General features: G+C 52.6%; 1 protein-coding gene across 5 annotated transcripts in view; it reads left to right on the top strand.

Moving 5' to 3' along the window:
• Positions 1-13,373, top strand: part of DIP2A (disco interacting protein 2 homolog A) — a 119,945-nt gene extending 106,572 nt beyond the window's left edge. For 3 of the 5 annotated variants that reach the window (XM_020284793.2, XM_020284792.2, XM_075997006.1), the window contains 11 exons: positions 903-1,012; positions 1,517-1,647; positions 2,159-2,327; positions 2,712-2,882; positions 3,921-3,950; positions 4,785-4,846; positions 5,654-5,711; positions 7,861-7,935; positions 9,923-10,097; positions 10,693-10,816; positions 11,395-13,373. In XM_020284793.2, the coding sequence (XP_020140382.1) occupies positions 903-1,012; positions 1,517-1,647; positions 2,159-2,327; positions 2,712-2,882; positions 3,921-3,950; positions 4,785-4,846; positions 5,654-5,711; positions 7,861-7,935; positions 9,923-10,097; positions 10,693-10,816; positions 11,395-11,647 (1,358 nt within the window). In that variant the 3' untranslated portion in view covers positions 11,648-13,373. The remainder of the gene's footprint in view (positions 1-902; positions 1,013-1,516; positions 1,648-2,158; positions 2,328-2,711; positions 2,883-3,920; positions 3,951-4,784; positions 4,847-5,653; positions 5,712-7,860; positions 7,936-9,922; positions 10,098-10,692; positions 10,817-11,394) is intronic. The other 2 variants (XM_020284795.2, XM_020284794.2) reach the window with 1 other exon arrangement.
• The last annotated feature ends 1,808 nt before the right edge of the window (positions 13,374-15,181 follow it).

Here is a 15,181-nt window from a genome sequence, read left to right as displayed (position 1 = left end):
CCTGTGCACCCCAATCTGACCACGTGAAAGCTCCTCTCCAGTGCCAGCCAGGGCAGCGCTCGGCCCAGTGGCGCAGACCAGGGCCTTGCCCCTCCCTGCCTCTCCTACCGGTGCAGGGGTGGGCTGTTCTGAGGCTTTCTGCTGCTCCCTCAGAGACAGCCCCTGGGCTCCCCACCCTCACCAGTGAGCACTGCCTTGCCGTGAAATGCTGCGTGCCGACTGGGATGGGGCGGACAGCTTGCTGGTTCCTCTCCACCTTGGGCCAGCTTGGTGAGATAGTCTCAGCTTGGGGCTGAGCCAGCCACAGGATCCTGGATCAGGCGGCCTGGGCAGCTGGTGTGGGCAGCAGTGGACAGCCTTATGGCCCCCCCACCCTTGGGGAGTGGTACCCGCCTGCCCTGGCTGGGCCTGTCTCTAGCCTACTTGGGGACAGCAGTGCTGTCTGCCTCACAGGGCCACAAGGACTTGATGAAGCACACACAGCCCGGCGTGGCTGCTCTTGCTGGGGGCGGGGTGGGGATTCTGGGTTCACCGGGCTCTGCTGCAGGCTCTGTGACCTTTGGCAAGTCCCAGGTGCTCTCCGCTTGCTCCCTTGTCAACAAAGTGACTTCCAGTGCAGCCCTCCTGGGCTGTGCCCTCCCTCACCTGCCATCCTGTCCCCACAGGCTCAATGTGGTCTTGGTAGGTCCGCACTGAGGGCGTTTCCTTGAAGGTTAAGATAAGCCTTCCCGTGCACACACGCAGCCTGTGCTCGCACAGCCCCACTTGTGTCTGAGCTGGCTCTCCAGGACTCCCCCGCCAAGTGCACGTCACTCCACCTCTGGCCTAGGAAAGCGTGAAGCTTTTACCTTGTCAGAATACATGCAGGAGCACTGATGTCACCAGTGTCTCCTGTTTAACAGATGACATCCCAAAAAGGAAGGTAGCTAGCATTTTCAGGCCCCCCTCCCCAGACGTGCTGGCGTACCTGGACTTCAGCGTGTCGACCACAGGCATCTTAGCGGGCGTGAAGGTAGGTCCCATGAGCAAGGCTCCCATTTTTGTCAGCCCCTGGGACACGGAGCAGACAGGAGGGACGTCAGGTGCAGGTCTAGGCAGGTCCTGCTCCTTGCCCAGAGCACAGAGCAACAGTATTATTTCTTAAAGTTTGTGTTAAAAGTCAGTGGACCTCCCCAGATTTGACTAGCCTGAGAGTAATGCATATTTTGATGCCTTGTTATAACGACTCAACTCTCTGATCTATGACTGTCTGGCTTCCAGGAACAGGTGGCTTTGATGAGTCTGTCTCCTTACTAGGAGCCAGGGGCACTATTAAAATTTCTTACTGTCCTAAAATTTTGTTTCAAAGGTTTTTAGTGAGCTATTTCCTGGGCATTATTTAGATTATATGGAGATTTGAGCAGCTGTCTTTTAAGGAGGTAACAAGGGTGTCTGATAGTTTGGAGCTACAGCAGACATGTCCCAAACCCTCTTTCTTCTCGCACATCACTGAAGCGACCCTTATCTCACTCCTAAGATGTCGCACGCGGCCACAAGTGCCCTGTGCCGCTCCATAAAGCTGCAGTGCGAGCTGTACCCCTCGCGGCAGATCGCCATCTGCCTGGACCCCTACTGCGGCCTGGGCTTCGCCCTGTGGTGTCTGTGCAGGTGAGCCCAGGGCCTGCCCACCTGGTGGTTGGAGTGGTGGGGTGGCTCTCCAGAACCTTAATGCTCTGAGGTGCCTTTGCCAGGTGCCCAAGAGGATGAAGAGACACGTGCGAGTGGGTTTGTTTGGGGATGAGGTGGGTTGGAGTCTGAGTCTGAAATTGAGTAAAAGAGTAAAAATACATTTTTCATCACTACCCATTATTGGTAATTGGGAAGAACCTGCTTGATTCCTTCAAGTGCTAGGACGTGGCGATCCATCTCTGGAAGCAGAACGCCTTCGTAACACTGTCCCCGGGCACCTTCGGAGAGTCCGGAGCGGAGGCCAGGACCGTGTGCCTGCCGTTCTGCACCTCTACCCAGCAGCGTGTTTTCTGCTGAACCCCACTTGATGTTAAAACAGAATTGTGCCCCTGTCCTGGCTGCAAAAGAAGTGTCTTTGAGGCAGGGAACTGTGGGGTACCCAGGGCGTTCGGTGGGCAGGCGGGGACTGTCGAGCCTTCCCTTCTCGCAGTGTCTACTCGGGACACCAGTCGGTGCTGGTGCCTCCGCTGGAACTAGAGAGCAATGTGTCCTTGTGGCTGTCGGCTGTCAGCCAGTACAGGGCCCGCGTCACCTTCTGCTCCTACTCTGTGATGGAGATGTGTACCCGGGGGCTGGGCACCCAGACAGGCGTCCTCAGGGTAAGTGCTCAGACCTGGGGAAGCTTAAGGAACAAAACAAAACTAGACTCCAAGGACTCCTCCCTGGGCTGGGTCCTGTGTACACACCCTCTCTGCCTGAGGCCACACAGCAGGATGGGGGCGGGGCAGGTGGGGATCCCGAGGCCCGCGGCCAGTGAGAGGTCCTGGTGTGAGGCCTGGCAGCTCAGGAGGGCAGGTGTGGGGTTCAGGTCAGATGCGTGCCCTCCCGCGCTCCGTCGCTCAGAACTCATGGGGCAGACCAGGGCAGAGCAGAGGTTTGTGTTAAGCTTCGCCTTTGAGTGCCATATCCGAGGGCCAAAGCACGCGTGAGCCCCACGCAGAACTTCACTGTGCTGCAGGCCTGACTCCCCGCTCCTCTGGCAGATGAAGGGGGTGAACCTATCATGTGTGCGCACATGCATGGTGGTGGCCGAGGAGCGGCCCAGGATCGCGCTGACACAGTCCTTCTCCAAGCTGTTCAAGGACCTGGGCCTGCCTGCCCGCGCCGTGAGCACCACGTTCGGGTGCAGGGTCAACGTGGCCATCTGCCTCCAGGTGAGGCACCGGGCCTGGTACCTGCCTGGCCCGTTGCTCCTCTGAGCCTTCGGTGTGTTGTTTCCACATAGCATTTCAGCTTTGAGAGCTATGAGGGTTTTATTTAAAAGATAATCTATTCTTATTGGTGAACAGAGGCTTATTTGAGGGAAAAAAACACAAACTGATTCTGAATAATGATTAATATCTTACCTGTAAGAATATCTAATTTGGATAAAATATGTAGCTAATTTTTTAAAGCAAGAATGAAGTTACTGTTTTAAGAAATCTAGCAATTTTAAGTTGAAACGTTAATGAATGTGATGATTGTATTGACTCAGATTTGTTTTTGAAATCCTAAGGTATTTTACTTTTTAAAAGGAAACACAAAACTTTCAGAACTTGAACAGCTGACTGCAGTACTGTTTACCACTTCTTCTTATTTCATACTAGTACCCTCTTTCATTTCTTGCTACAAACATCTGAAAACCAAGTAGCTTACACAGCAAATGCCTTACTCTCCCACGTTGAAAGAGAGTAGCCAGGAGGCGTGAGGTCTGCCTGTCTCGGAGTAGGCCTGGTGGGGCTGTGTCTTGGTTTCTAGAGCATCTGCCTCACCTGTGACCCCCGCAGTGCCCAGCAGGTGCAGGGCTGGTCAGCGTTCCTGCTGACATCCTCTCAACTTTGGAAAGCCTCCTGACCCTTTTTGGGAAACAGAGAAGCCAGGGTGGGACCCTCTCTCAACATCCCTTCCTGACGTAGAATGGGTGTCGGGTGTAGGTTAGTGGCTGTAAGTGGAGACCCTGCTGTCTGCTTTGCGTCTGAAAGCCTGTGTCCCCTCGTTAGCTGCTGGAAGGGATCTGTTCTGTCTGTTGGCACATGGATGCTGCGTATGATTGCAGAAATGTTAATGGATATTCATGTTTGCTCTTTAAGATACAGTGATGGGTTTTGCTCTCTCTCATCCTTGTTTCTCATGTGGCCTGTGGCCTTCTGTTTGTGTTTCCTGTGGCTGTCTCCTCCCTGTCCCACTCTGCTGGCCTCCTTGGCCTCTGTCAGCCCAACAGGCTGGGAAAGCTGGCTGAGCAGGTACGACCCCAACCTCGTTGCTGCCTCTGTGCTCCCCCCGAGTTCATGTGGCTCCTCGTGAATTCTAGACAATTACATGTTTTCTTGCTCTCTTACTTTGTGCACAGTGCATATTATTTGACATCTTACAAAAGCTCTTTTGTAACCAAATTTAAAAATAAAACTATTTTCAAAAAAATGTAATGTTTATAGCATTGCCTTGGGGAGGAAAGGGCTGTGTTTAGTCTCAATGTAGAAATTTTTATTTTAGTTCCAGGGCAGACATAGGTTATATTGTCTGGGATCGTCAGGGTGTGATGTTGGTCAGGGTACGCACTTAATTTGATATTCCTTATCGATTATAATAAAATGGCACCTGATGTCCTTTAATCAGGACTGATGTCAAGTGGAAGATTCAGAAGTTGGGAGGAGGGGAGGGAGAGGCGAAGGCTGTGTCCACCCGAGGGGTCTCGGCTGTGCTCAGTGCCCAGGAGAGTTAGGTTGCTTGGCGAGAGGCCAGGCCCACCTAGCAGCTCAGTGGAAATGCCCCCCAAACTGCAGAGTGTTCTTATTACAGTGAAGTCAGAACTGAAATGTGAAGCTGTATGATCTGACATTTTCACTCAGTGTTATTACATGTTTCATTCAATATTACCAAGCCTTGTGAGTGTTTGGAGGGAAAGTGTCAGCCCTGCCCGGGCACCCAAGCCCCTGGGCAGGCTCCGTGCAGAGAGCAGAGCTGCTGCCCTCCTGGGCATCCCCCACGGCCCTGGAGGAGTTGGCATGTAGCTGTGCCAGGGGAGAGGCCTGAGTGTGAGCACGCTGACTGAAGTTCCTCTGCTGCTCTCCTTCCAGGGCACAGCCGGCCCGGACCCCACCACCGTCTACGTGGACATGCGGGCGCTGCGCCATGACAGGTGAGGTCCTTGCCCGCACGGCCCGTGCGCACCCACTGACAAAGTGCGAGCTGGGTCTGTGCTGACTGAGCACCCCAGGCGCCCAGACATCAGAGGACGTTGGCTGAGGCGGCCCGTCCGCACTGCGCGGGAAAGAGCAGAGCTGTGGCACGTCCCACGCGGGAGCTTGGCCTCTGGCTCTGAGCTGCCCAGGTCCTCAGGGCTGCAGTAAACATCCCGTTCTCTGTCACTCACACACCAGGAAGGCTGCTAAGAGTGACCAGACATTTGACATTTAGCTTTTTATGGGGATGCATAGAAGACAAGTAGACCAACTAATGGCAAGAATTCTTCTTCCCTGATGTTGTCACAACACCTTAGTTCTCGCATCAGTAAGTGTGCGCTGGGGCCCATGGTCTGTGCTCAGGGTCTCTCCCAGCTTTGGGGCCCAGATCCCAGTTCTGGATCCTCAAATATGGCCACTTTGTAGCTTGATGTAAACAGTAAGTGCAGCTTACTGGACGACAGGGGCCAGCCAGGTCTGGAGAGGACCCCAAAGAAATGCAGGGTAGGCTCTGGCTGTGAGCACAGCAGCTGGAGAGCGTGTGGGGGTGCTGACGCTCAGGACCCTCAGCGCTGTTGGGACGCTCCCTGTGGCACCACGGTGTCACCGCCCGAGACGTTCTCAGTGACTGTGTCATCATCTGTTGTCCACAGACCGACCCTCAGAGTCATGATCAAGTTCCAATAACCTCATGATTTACCTTTTTAGAAATTACTACCTATTAGCAAATTTTATTCTGAAATTTTTCCCTTATTAATTTTTAGGGTACGTTTGGTAGAACGGGGTTCTCCACACAGTCTGCCGTTGATGGAGTCTGGAAAGGTAGTGGAAGCTGCGACTTACCTGTTCCGTGATGTGTCTGAGTCCTCTTTTGTCTCAGGAGTCACTCCGTGAAAGGCGCTGGGGGCTGCAGCTCTCATGATGAACGCAGGGTGACTTCTGGTGGGGTTGGGCTGGGTGCTTCGCAAGCCTCTTTTCCTGCTTTACTGAGACACGTAGCAGGGCTGGGCTAAAAGTCTTTAGCACGTATCTGAGCTCAAAACGAAGAAAGGGAGAACTTTGGCTACCAAAACTGAGAAGGAGCTCCCCACACCGGCGAGTGTGAGGCCTCAGGCTTCTGGGGTCAAGGCTGTGAGTCGCGGGGCCGGCCCAACCACATGTCCAGAGTCAGAGGGGTGGCCCTGGCCCTGGATTGGGGGCAGGAAGAACTCATGCCCTAGTTCAGGATGACAGCAAGGAGGGGTCCCCACCAGGGCCTTGGCAGGAGGTGGAGTCCTGGACCTTATGTGGGATTTACTGTCAAAGCTATCCCTGCTGGGGACTCTCAGGGGCCTGAGACTGCCTGAGGGCACCCAGGTTAAAAACCGAGCCGCTGCGAGGGACGAGCAGACATAGGTACAGGAGAACAGCATCCTCAGAACCAGGGAAGGTTCAAAGGAAGGAGGAACGCCCCAGCCCCGGCCCCGGCCCCGGCCCCGGCCCCGGCCCCGGCCCTGGCCCCGGCCCAATGAGGCAGCATGAAAAGCAAGACGGGCTCGGTGTGAGTGGGCAGCTGCTGCTGCAGAGTGCACAGGAGCCCAGGGGTCTCGAACTGCAGCTGCTGTGCACCAAGGAGAGCCTGGGGGGCCTCGTTGCCTCTTCCCAACCCCAGAGGCAAGAAAGGGGGCTTGGCCACCTTGACTCTGCTTACTCTGCCCTGGCCACAGCCACCTTCGGGGAGGCAAGGAGGTCCCCAGAGAGGGGCAGAGCCATGTGGTGAGCAGCAGGTTCCTGCAGAGCGACGGGGTTAGATCTAGAGAGGAAGGCACGGCAGGAGCAAAGGTCCTCAGGAAGGCAGTGAGGCTGGAGCCAGGTGGGGGAGAGCAGAGAGAACGAATGAATGGGCAAAGAGGGTGCGAGGTCTTGGCACGCTCACCTCCTACACCCCCTTTGTAACGTTGCTCTAAGTAGCAGACCAGCTGAGTTAGATCAAGTGAGCTTGACAGGACAGCGCATCTGTAGGAAGACCTGAGGCCATTGCACGTCCCGTCTTGCTTGGAGCACAGAGAGATGCGCACGTTGGAGCTGGAGCGCACTCTGCGTGCAGCTAACCCTAACCCCGCCCTGTGCCCTCGGTCCTCACGGCAGCTCTCCTACGTGCTGTTCCTGCCCGCCCTGTGGCCGGGCTGCAGTCGTTTGCTCAGCTCCCTTCTGTTGGGCTTTTCATTCCTGCTCTGCTATTACAATCCCTGGGGCCTGATGGCTTTGTGCTCCGGAGGGAGAGCTCTGGGCCACACAGGCAGAGAGTGGGGCTCCAGCAGCCCCCCAGTAACCCTTCATCCTCTCCTCTCACCTGCATTGTCATTGCCTTGTTTCACACATGGGGAAACTGAGGACACAGAACAAGTGACTGGGCCTTGTGTAGCCAAGGGGTCTAACTCAAGCCCAGTGAGGGGCCACCAGGATCAGATGTAGTAGGCTGGGCAAGAGACAGTGGCCTCCCACTGTCCCCAGTCAGCACCAAGCAGATGCTCAGTGGTTGACCTGAGTCCAAGTCGGGGGTGGGAAGAGCTTCCTCAGGGCCAGGCTCCTGGTCAGGAACCAGGAGGCTCGGTGGAGTCGCCAGACATGTGCCTCTGCCGGGCTGGGCACAGCAGCGTCACGGTGCCCCTGCACAGGGGCCCCGACGGCATTTCGTCCTCATCTGGCCAATGGTCTTTCTAAGAGAGAGCAGGATGCGTCCCTAGGCCCTCTGCCACTCCTGACATCCAAAGAACTGGGGTCATTTTGCTAAGATTTGCAACTTGCTTCTATGAATGTCTTATTTTAAAATTTAAAGTCAAATGTGGAGTGGCTTCTAAACTTCCTGACCTGATGTAGGCATGTCAGTCCTGTGGGCCAGCTTCCAAAGGATGTTGTTTTTAATGTCACTGAATCAAGAAAGTCTCAGGTCATGTTTTCTTGAACAAGAAACACAGCTCTCCTCTTCCAGATCCTCCCTGGAGTGAAGGTCATCATTGCACACACAGAGACCAAAGGGCCCCTGGGAGACTCACACCTGGGCGAGGTGAGCACCGTGGGCCCTGTGGGAGGGGCAAGGGTGCTTCAGCCTCACTGGCGTCACCTTCCCCCTTTACCCCAGATTCGAGATTCTAAACCCTTCGGGGTCATACCTGTCTTGGAGAACCCACCAGACACTGTTGGGCCCTTTCCCCCATGTACATGCTTTCAGACCCCACTTCTGTGTGGGATTTTGGGGTGCCATGGAATATACTGCCCCTCCCTTTGTGCCCCACCAGCAGAGGGAAACCTCAAGGTTTGAGGGCACTGAGAGGAGGCACCCAGGAACCGGCAGCAGCATAGGAAACAGCTGTCTTGGGCAGGACCCAGGAGCTGCTCCTTAAAGAGTGGTTCCTGTGCCGGCCACAGTCACTCACGCCTGTAGTCCCAGTGACGTGGGAGGCTGAGGCAGGAGGATCATTTGAGCCCGGGAGTTCAAGGCTGCAGTGAGCTGTGATGATGCCACTGCACTCCAGCCCAGGTGACAGAGTGAGACCTTGTCTCAGGAAAAAAAAAAAAAAAAAAAAAAAACAACCAGAAAAGTGTTCTCTGCACGGAGCCAGGAGCACAGACGGAGAAGGTGCTAGGGATGGGGCTCTCTGGGGCCCTGACCTGTGACTGGAAGGTCCAGGGCGTAGGGCAGAACCCTTGTCCCGAGGACATAGCGGGTGGAACAGGGAGGGGTCCTGGCCATCCCAAGACCCAGCAGTGTTGAAATGTCTGGTTATGTGCGTGCATCTTGCTGTAATTGGGATGGTGGGACCTGTCATTTACAGACAGTGGTGGCAGTGTAAAGTGTGGATCAGGTCCCGCACACCCAGGTTGATGTTGCTATGGGAACATGGGGCTCACATTCCTGGTCCTGGGGGCATCCTTGTGCCAGGTGGGCTCTGCTGCAAAGCCGGCCTGGGGGCTTCCAGTGAGAGAAATCACACAGCCTCGGTGGCTCCACCTGACTGGTGTTCTACAGCACCCTGATGGGAAGGTGCCCTGGCTCCCAACCCTGAGTGTGGACCAAGTGAGGGGCCCTCCCCTCAGCCATGCTGCTTCCTGGCCATCCAGAGCCAGGTCTATAAGGCAAGAGTGTACACCCAAGAGATAGAAGGTCTGGGCCAGGCATAGGGACCCACCCATGGTGCAGACGCTCAAGGGAGAAGCCCTGTTGGCTGCCCCCTTCTTTCAGACACTGACATGTGGGGACATCTTGGAGCCAGCCAGGTGTAAGCATGGGGAACTGACATGGGTTCTGGATAGCCCCTGTTCTTAGGAGGCCCCAGGACACTGAGTACCATGAGCACAGTCCTCTGGTCCTTTGGTCTGTGCATGGGTGCACATAAACACACACACACAAGTACACGGGTGCACGTAAACACATGCACACGGGTACAGAGGTGCACATAAACATGCACACAGGTATGTGAGTGCATATAAACACATGCACATAGGTACGTGAGTGTACATAGACATGCACACAGGTACATGGGTACACATAAGCACATGCAGATGGGTATGGGGTGCATGTGAACATGTGCACAGGTATACATAAACCCGTGCATGGGGCTGGGCTGGACCCCAGGACCTGTTGTCTGTGTTACCAGCTCATCTTCCTGTCTCAGCGCAAGTCTAAGTGGCTGTGAGTCCCCCTGCAGGTACCCCTCTCCCCTCTAACCTGCCCCTATCGTGGACGTGTAGGTGGCTCCATATCTCCTGTCTACAGCACCTTGGCACGAGGAAGGCAGAATTACCCCGTTCCTCGTCCACACAGGGCAGGGTCCTGCAGATGGCATTTCTGGGTCAAAAGAAGGAATACTGTGTTTGAGGAGAGAAAAGTTAATGTGCTTTCTCTGTAACTTTTAGTTCACAAAGTAAGAGACAGTGGACACGACACCCTCCTTTGTTCAGTGTTTTCTTGGCCAGCCAGCAGATGTCGCCTGGCAGGGTCTGTACTCAGCTGTTTGTAATGAGCCCACGCTCTTGTGCTCTCGGCCCCCCAGATCTGGGTGAGCAGCCCCCACAACGCCACGGGGTACTACACAGTCTATGGGGAGGAGGCACTCCATGCCGACCACTTCAGTGCCCGGCTGAGTTTTGGGGACACCCAGACCGTTTGGGCAAGGACTGGCTACCTGGGCTTCCTCCGAAGAACAGAGCTCACCGATGCCAGTGGAGGTGAGGGGTTAAGGTGGGGTGTCGTGCTGTTACCCCTTGAGCCCACCCGACTCTCATGCTGGGACCTCTTGGGATTTGTGAGAGCTTTCTGCTGGTACCTCACTCCTACAGTCATGTGTTGTTTGGTGTGGGGTAAAAGAGATACTCTAACACTGGTCTTCTCTAAAAATTGCTATTTTTCCCCCTATGACTGCCCCTCACTTAGACCCTTGGCCTCCGCTGGGCTGGCTGTGGTTGGCGGTAAGGTCACCGGGCTGCTCCCAGGCCGAGCTGCCTGCCCAGCAGCTGCAGTCTCACCCACACCGTCCCCACACAGGACCCACTCAGAGTCATGGCCAGTGTTCCAAGGACCCCATGCAGCTGCAGCGAGCTGGCCAAACCAAATCACAACTTTGGTAGCCCTGTAGATGCTGCTGTTTCCAGAGGTGAACATTATTTTTAAACAAAGTTTACACATTTGCCGTACTCCCCTGAGGTGGTTACTCGCTGCACAGGAAACAGACTGAGCTGCCATAGGTGCCACATGATGTTTGAGTCATGACCTCAAACAGGCGCCCTGCCTGTCTGAGCATGTGCACACACGTGCTGTTCACAGGACGGCATGATGCGCTGTATGTGGTTGGGTCTCTGGATGAAACACTGGAGCTGAGAGGCATGCGGTACCACCCCATTGACATCGAGACGTCTGTGATCCGAGCACACAGGAGCATTGCCGAGTGGTGAGTGCTGTGTGTCGGTTGGGGCAGAGCCGGGGACTGCCAGGCTGTGGGGTCAGGCCTCCTGCATGGTCACCTTAGTTCCTGGCGGAGCTGGGCCGCGTTGGATGAACTCTGCCCGCCAGGAGAGCACACGCTCTGCAAAACATGGTGCCAGAACCTGCCTTGATGCCTTTGGGTTTTGCTCGTTTTTTCTTCTTTTCCTAATGAGTTTTGAACCAAGAGTCTGTCTCCAAGTGCACAGGCAAAATGTGAGGTCTCCTCAGTTCTCATCCTGAAGTGCTCAGTGAGAATGACTTAATTTAGATGGTTGTGACTCACGGTTTCCTCACTTCGTGGGGAGCTGGCATTGTGGGGGGAGAGGGACAGCTTTCCGCATCAAGCATTGTTCTCCTTAGCGAGAACTTCAGTTAGAACAGATACTCCTATAACACGGATCTGGCCTGACGTCTGAATTGTGAGTGGCGCCGTCAGCAAACGTGCGTCAGCGTCCTTCACCTTCTTTGCGGTGCCTTTCCCAAACATCCGTTGGCTCCAGAGCCTGTGCCCAACCCCGGGTGACCTGGCCCTTCTCCCTGCAGTGCTGTGTTCACCTGGACCAACCTGCTGGTGGTGGTGGTGGAGCTGGACGGGCTGGAGCAGGACGCGCTGGACCTGGTGGCCCTGGTGACCAACGTGGTGCTGGAGGAGCACTACTTGGTTGTGGGCGTGGTGGTCATCGTGGACCCGGGTGTCATCCCCATCAACTCCCGGGGAGAGAAGCAGCGAATGCACCTGCGGGACGGCTTCCTGGCCGACCAGCTGGACCCCATCTACGTGGCCTACAACATGTGAGCGCGCGCACAGCCCCAGGTGCTGGAGACGGGCGCCACCCGGTGGGTCGAAGGCGTGGGCGTGCGGATGGCTGCAGAGCCCCCACCGGGAGAACGGAGTCTGGTCTCCATGACGACTCGCCCCTTCCTGTGCTTCACAGAGCCCCTCCGCAGTTCCCAGACCTCACTTCAGAAAGCACTCGCTGGATTTCTTAACTATTTTCAGTCTGCCAAGTACTTTGACAAAAACATGGAAGCCGGTGTTCTGACAGATGGAGCGGCTGGCAGAGGCAAGGAAAGGCCTGGCGTGTGCATCGAGAGGCTTCTCAGACACCCTGGTTGTTCTCTGCTGTACTGCGAGTTTGCACTTTCCTTAGGCTAAAAATATAGTTCCTGATTTTAAAAATTCAGTTATTTATTTCTACTTGAAATGACAACTTTGCTCATAGAATTCAGGCTGGAGAGAGCTGTGAGGCTGTGGGTCCAGCAGCCTGTCTTCGTCTCCCAGGCGGCTGAGCCCAGCAGGACGGGCAGCAAGGGGCACATGCAGGCCCGCCCTTCCCGCTCGGGGGCTGCGCAGGGTCTCACAGGGGCTCCCTCTTTGCCAGTGTCTTCACGGAAACAGGTGTGCCATTTTCTGAATGTGTTGTCACTAACGCTCGTCAAGTGCCATTTTGGACTGTCAAGTTAGAGGCTCTGTTTCAGAAAGAGAAGCCAGCATTTAGTTTCAAATCACTGTCCTGGCCTGTGACTTCGTGCCATTTGGTTAAATTGGTAGTTTTCATAACACTACACCATCAGTTCTTCTCGTGGAAGTGTACTGATTTCCAGGTCACCAGGTTGGGAAGCAGTGGTAGCAAAGCCTAAGGTTTTCACACCCTCTGTGCTGTTCGGTGAGCCACCTGCAGGACAGCAGGGCAGCAGGTGGCCTCGCCTCCTGGAGGCAGAGCTGGGCACCCTCGTCACTGGCCTCGCATTTTGACTTGTGTGCCTGTGAAATTTGGCCAAACCATTTTCAGTTATTCTAGTCAAACTTGACTAAGCTGAGTGATCTAAAAGTACACTGAACCTAAATCGAAGAAGAGAATGTAAAATCCTTTGGATACTTCTAAGAATTTGAAGTCAGGCATGAATTTAAGACATAGATTATTTTTATATAACTAAGAATATGTTATGAAATTGTTGGGTTTTGGGGGGATTGAGGGTGGGAAATTTTATGAATCATGCATGCTTCACAGAAACACCAGATTTTTCCAGAATTAGCCTGGATCAGTGCCTAACAAAGCTGTTATTAATTCTCTACATATGAGTCTGGCTAACTGGACCAACTCATATCTCTTATCTGGCTACAGACAGCAGCGTGCACAGTAGCCCTGTTTGCCTGTGTTGTTGGACTGCGGTGTAGCATGTTGCAACATACTGGAATTCTAATATTCCTGTTGTAATTATGTACAGAATCTATGTAACTTAAAATTTGTCACACATAGGTTTTAGCAGTGGACTAATGGACATTTTTATGGCTGGGAAGGAAAAAGAACTACCTAACTCCAATCTTAATGTAGTTTTATAGCAAACAAAAATTGTAAACTTTTTGTATTGAAAGGTCAGTGGCAGTAAGACAAAGTGTCTTGTAAATTAAGATTTTAAGAAATGCATTAAAATGTTTTAGAATTACTCTTGGGAATCCTGTATATCACACTAAAAATTTTTATACCATTATGTTAATAAAAGTTATTAACTGTTTGTAATTCTGCATTTTGAAATGTGTGAAAAGGTTTTAAAAATTACCCCAAATAGGATGTATTTTATTTTGCAGTATTTTTTTCTGAATATCAAAGCAATTATGCTTACAGCATAAAATGTAGAAAGCACATTAAAGTATAAAGAAAATTGAAATCTCCTATAATCCTACCTCTGCACAATAGCAGCATTAGTCTTTGACATAAGTCTTATTTTTTCTTTTTTTAATTTTACAAAATTAGGATCGTATACTTATTTTTATAATCTGCTTTTGTACTTAATAAATTGCAGGCGTAGGTGTATGACATACATTCCTCGACATGCGTTGTGGCGGTGCCTGTGGGTGTGCCTGGCTGGCGCGGCATCGCCCGTGCTGAGGGGCATCGTGTCAGCGGCGCTGCCGCGACCTCCTCTCAGGTGCGTGTGTGCACGTCCACAGTCACAGCCACTGCGGTGGGCTCGGTTCTTACAGGTAGAGCGGATGGGTCAGAGTTCATGCCAGGTGGGAGGCTTTGGATACCTGCTGGTCTCCCAGAGGAGGGATGGATGGGGCCAGATGGCAGCCTGGGAGCGGCCACTCTGCAGCCGCCCAGCAGTGCTGGTGATGGACTTGTGCTCAAGATCAAAGTGACTCTTGAGCAATTTGACAGGCAAGTACGGGTTGGGTCTGGTCGTGTTGAGTATGTTCTCATCTGTTTACGGTCATTTTTATTTCTCATTTGATGTATTATATTCAGATTTGGCAGTTCTTATTATGTTTCAGTTTTTTCTTACTGATTTGTAGGAGCCTTTTTGTATTAAGAATTATAATCTGCATATGTCCCCTACTTTTTCTAGTGGGTCATTTGTATTTTGATTCTATTTGCTTTAATTCAGGTTGCTTTTTAAATATTCTGTAGACTTTATGTTAACTATGGTTACTTGTCCTTAATTTCAGATTATAATTGTAGCTGATTTATTTCAAAGTGGTTCTACTGGACTGGTCAGCATAACCCAGTGGGGCAGTACATGGCAGAGAAATAACCGTCCCCCAGTGTTTGCTCAGTTCCTGCCACACTGCTGGCCCTACAGAAAAAGGGCAAAGAGACTTGCTGGTTCCTCTCTGTCTTGTTGTGAGTAAACCATGTGCACGTTACTTGCTGTGTGTAAAAACAATAAGAAGCATTTCCTTCCTATCTGAGATCACTTTATCTAAGTTCTGGATCCTAAAGGGTTAGGGAAGGAATACTTACTCTTTAAGTTAGAGGTAGTAACAGTGTTATAACACTGTGTGGGGCATTCATCCTTTCATGTGATGTTCAATTTCAGCAATGGAGAATTAAAAAGGAACTGCATGCAAAATTTCAAAACCAATTTTTTTCACATTTTTGCTTCTTAATAATAAAAAAAAAAGAAAAAATGTGTTGAAGACGAATGACTTCAGCGTTTCCAAGCAGGGGGCTGGACTATCTTCCCTCCTTCCTGTGGCTGGTCTCAAAGCCTCACTCTTCATCTTCATCCTCACCCTCATCTCCCAGAATCCAGCTCTGCCCTTTGGGTTTAAGGAGAGAAACATGAATTGGTTGAGATATTTCGGAAGGAGCATTGTGGTGTTTGCTGAGGGCGATGCACAGTGAGAAGTTGAGAGGTTACTAGTTGTAAGTGCCTACTAAGTGCGGAGTACCTTATTCTCCAGACTCTGAAAGGAACTGAAAAGTCCAGATACCATGAATGTTCATTACAGAGGCTACTTAAAAGTCAAAAGTTGAAAAATGAGCCCAAGGGACCAAGTCAAGCTTTGAGGGGAAGAGGGAGCACAGGCGGGTTGTCACCACCA

The sequence above is a fragment of the Microcebus murinus genome, chromosome 1, assembly GCF_040939455.1.
Source record: "Microcebus murinus isolate Inina chromosome 1, M.murinus_Inina_mat1.0, whole genome shotgun sequence".
Taxonomy (NCBI): Eukaryota; Metazoa; Chordata; class Mammalia; order Primates; family Cheirogaleidae; genus Microcebus; species Microcebus murinus.
This window is presented reverse-complemented; position numbering and strand designations above follow the sequence as displayed.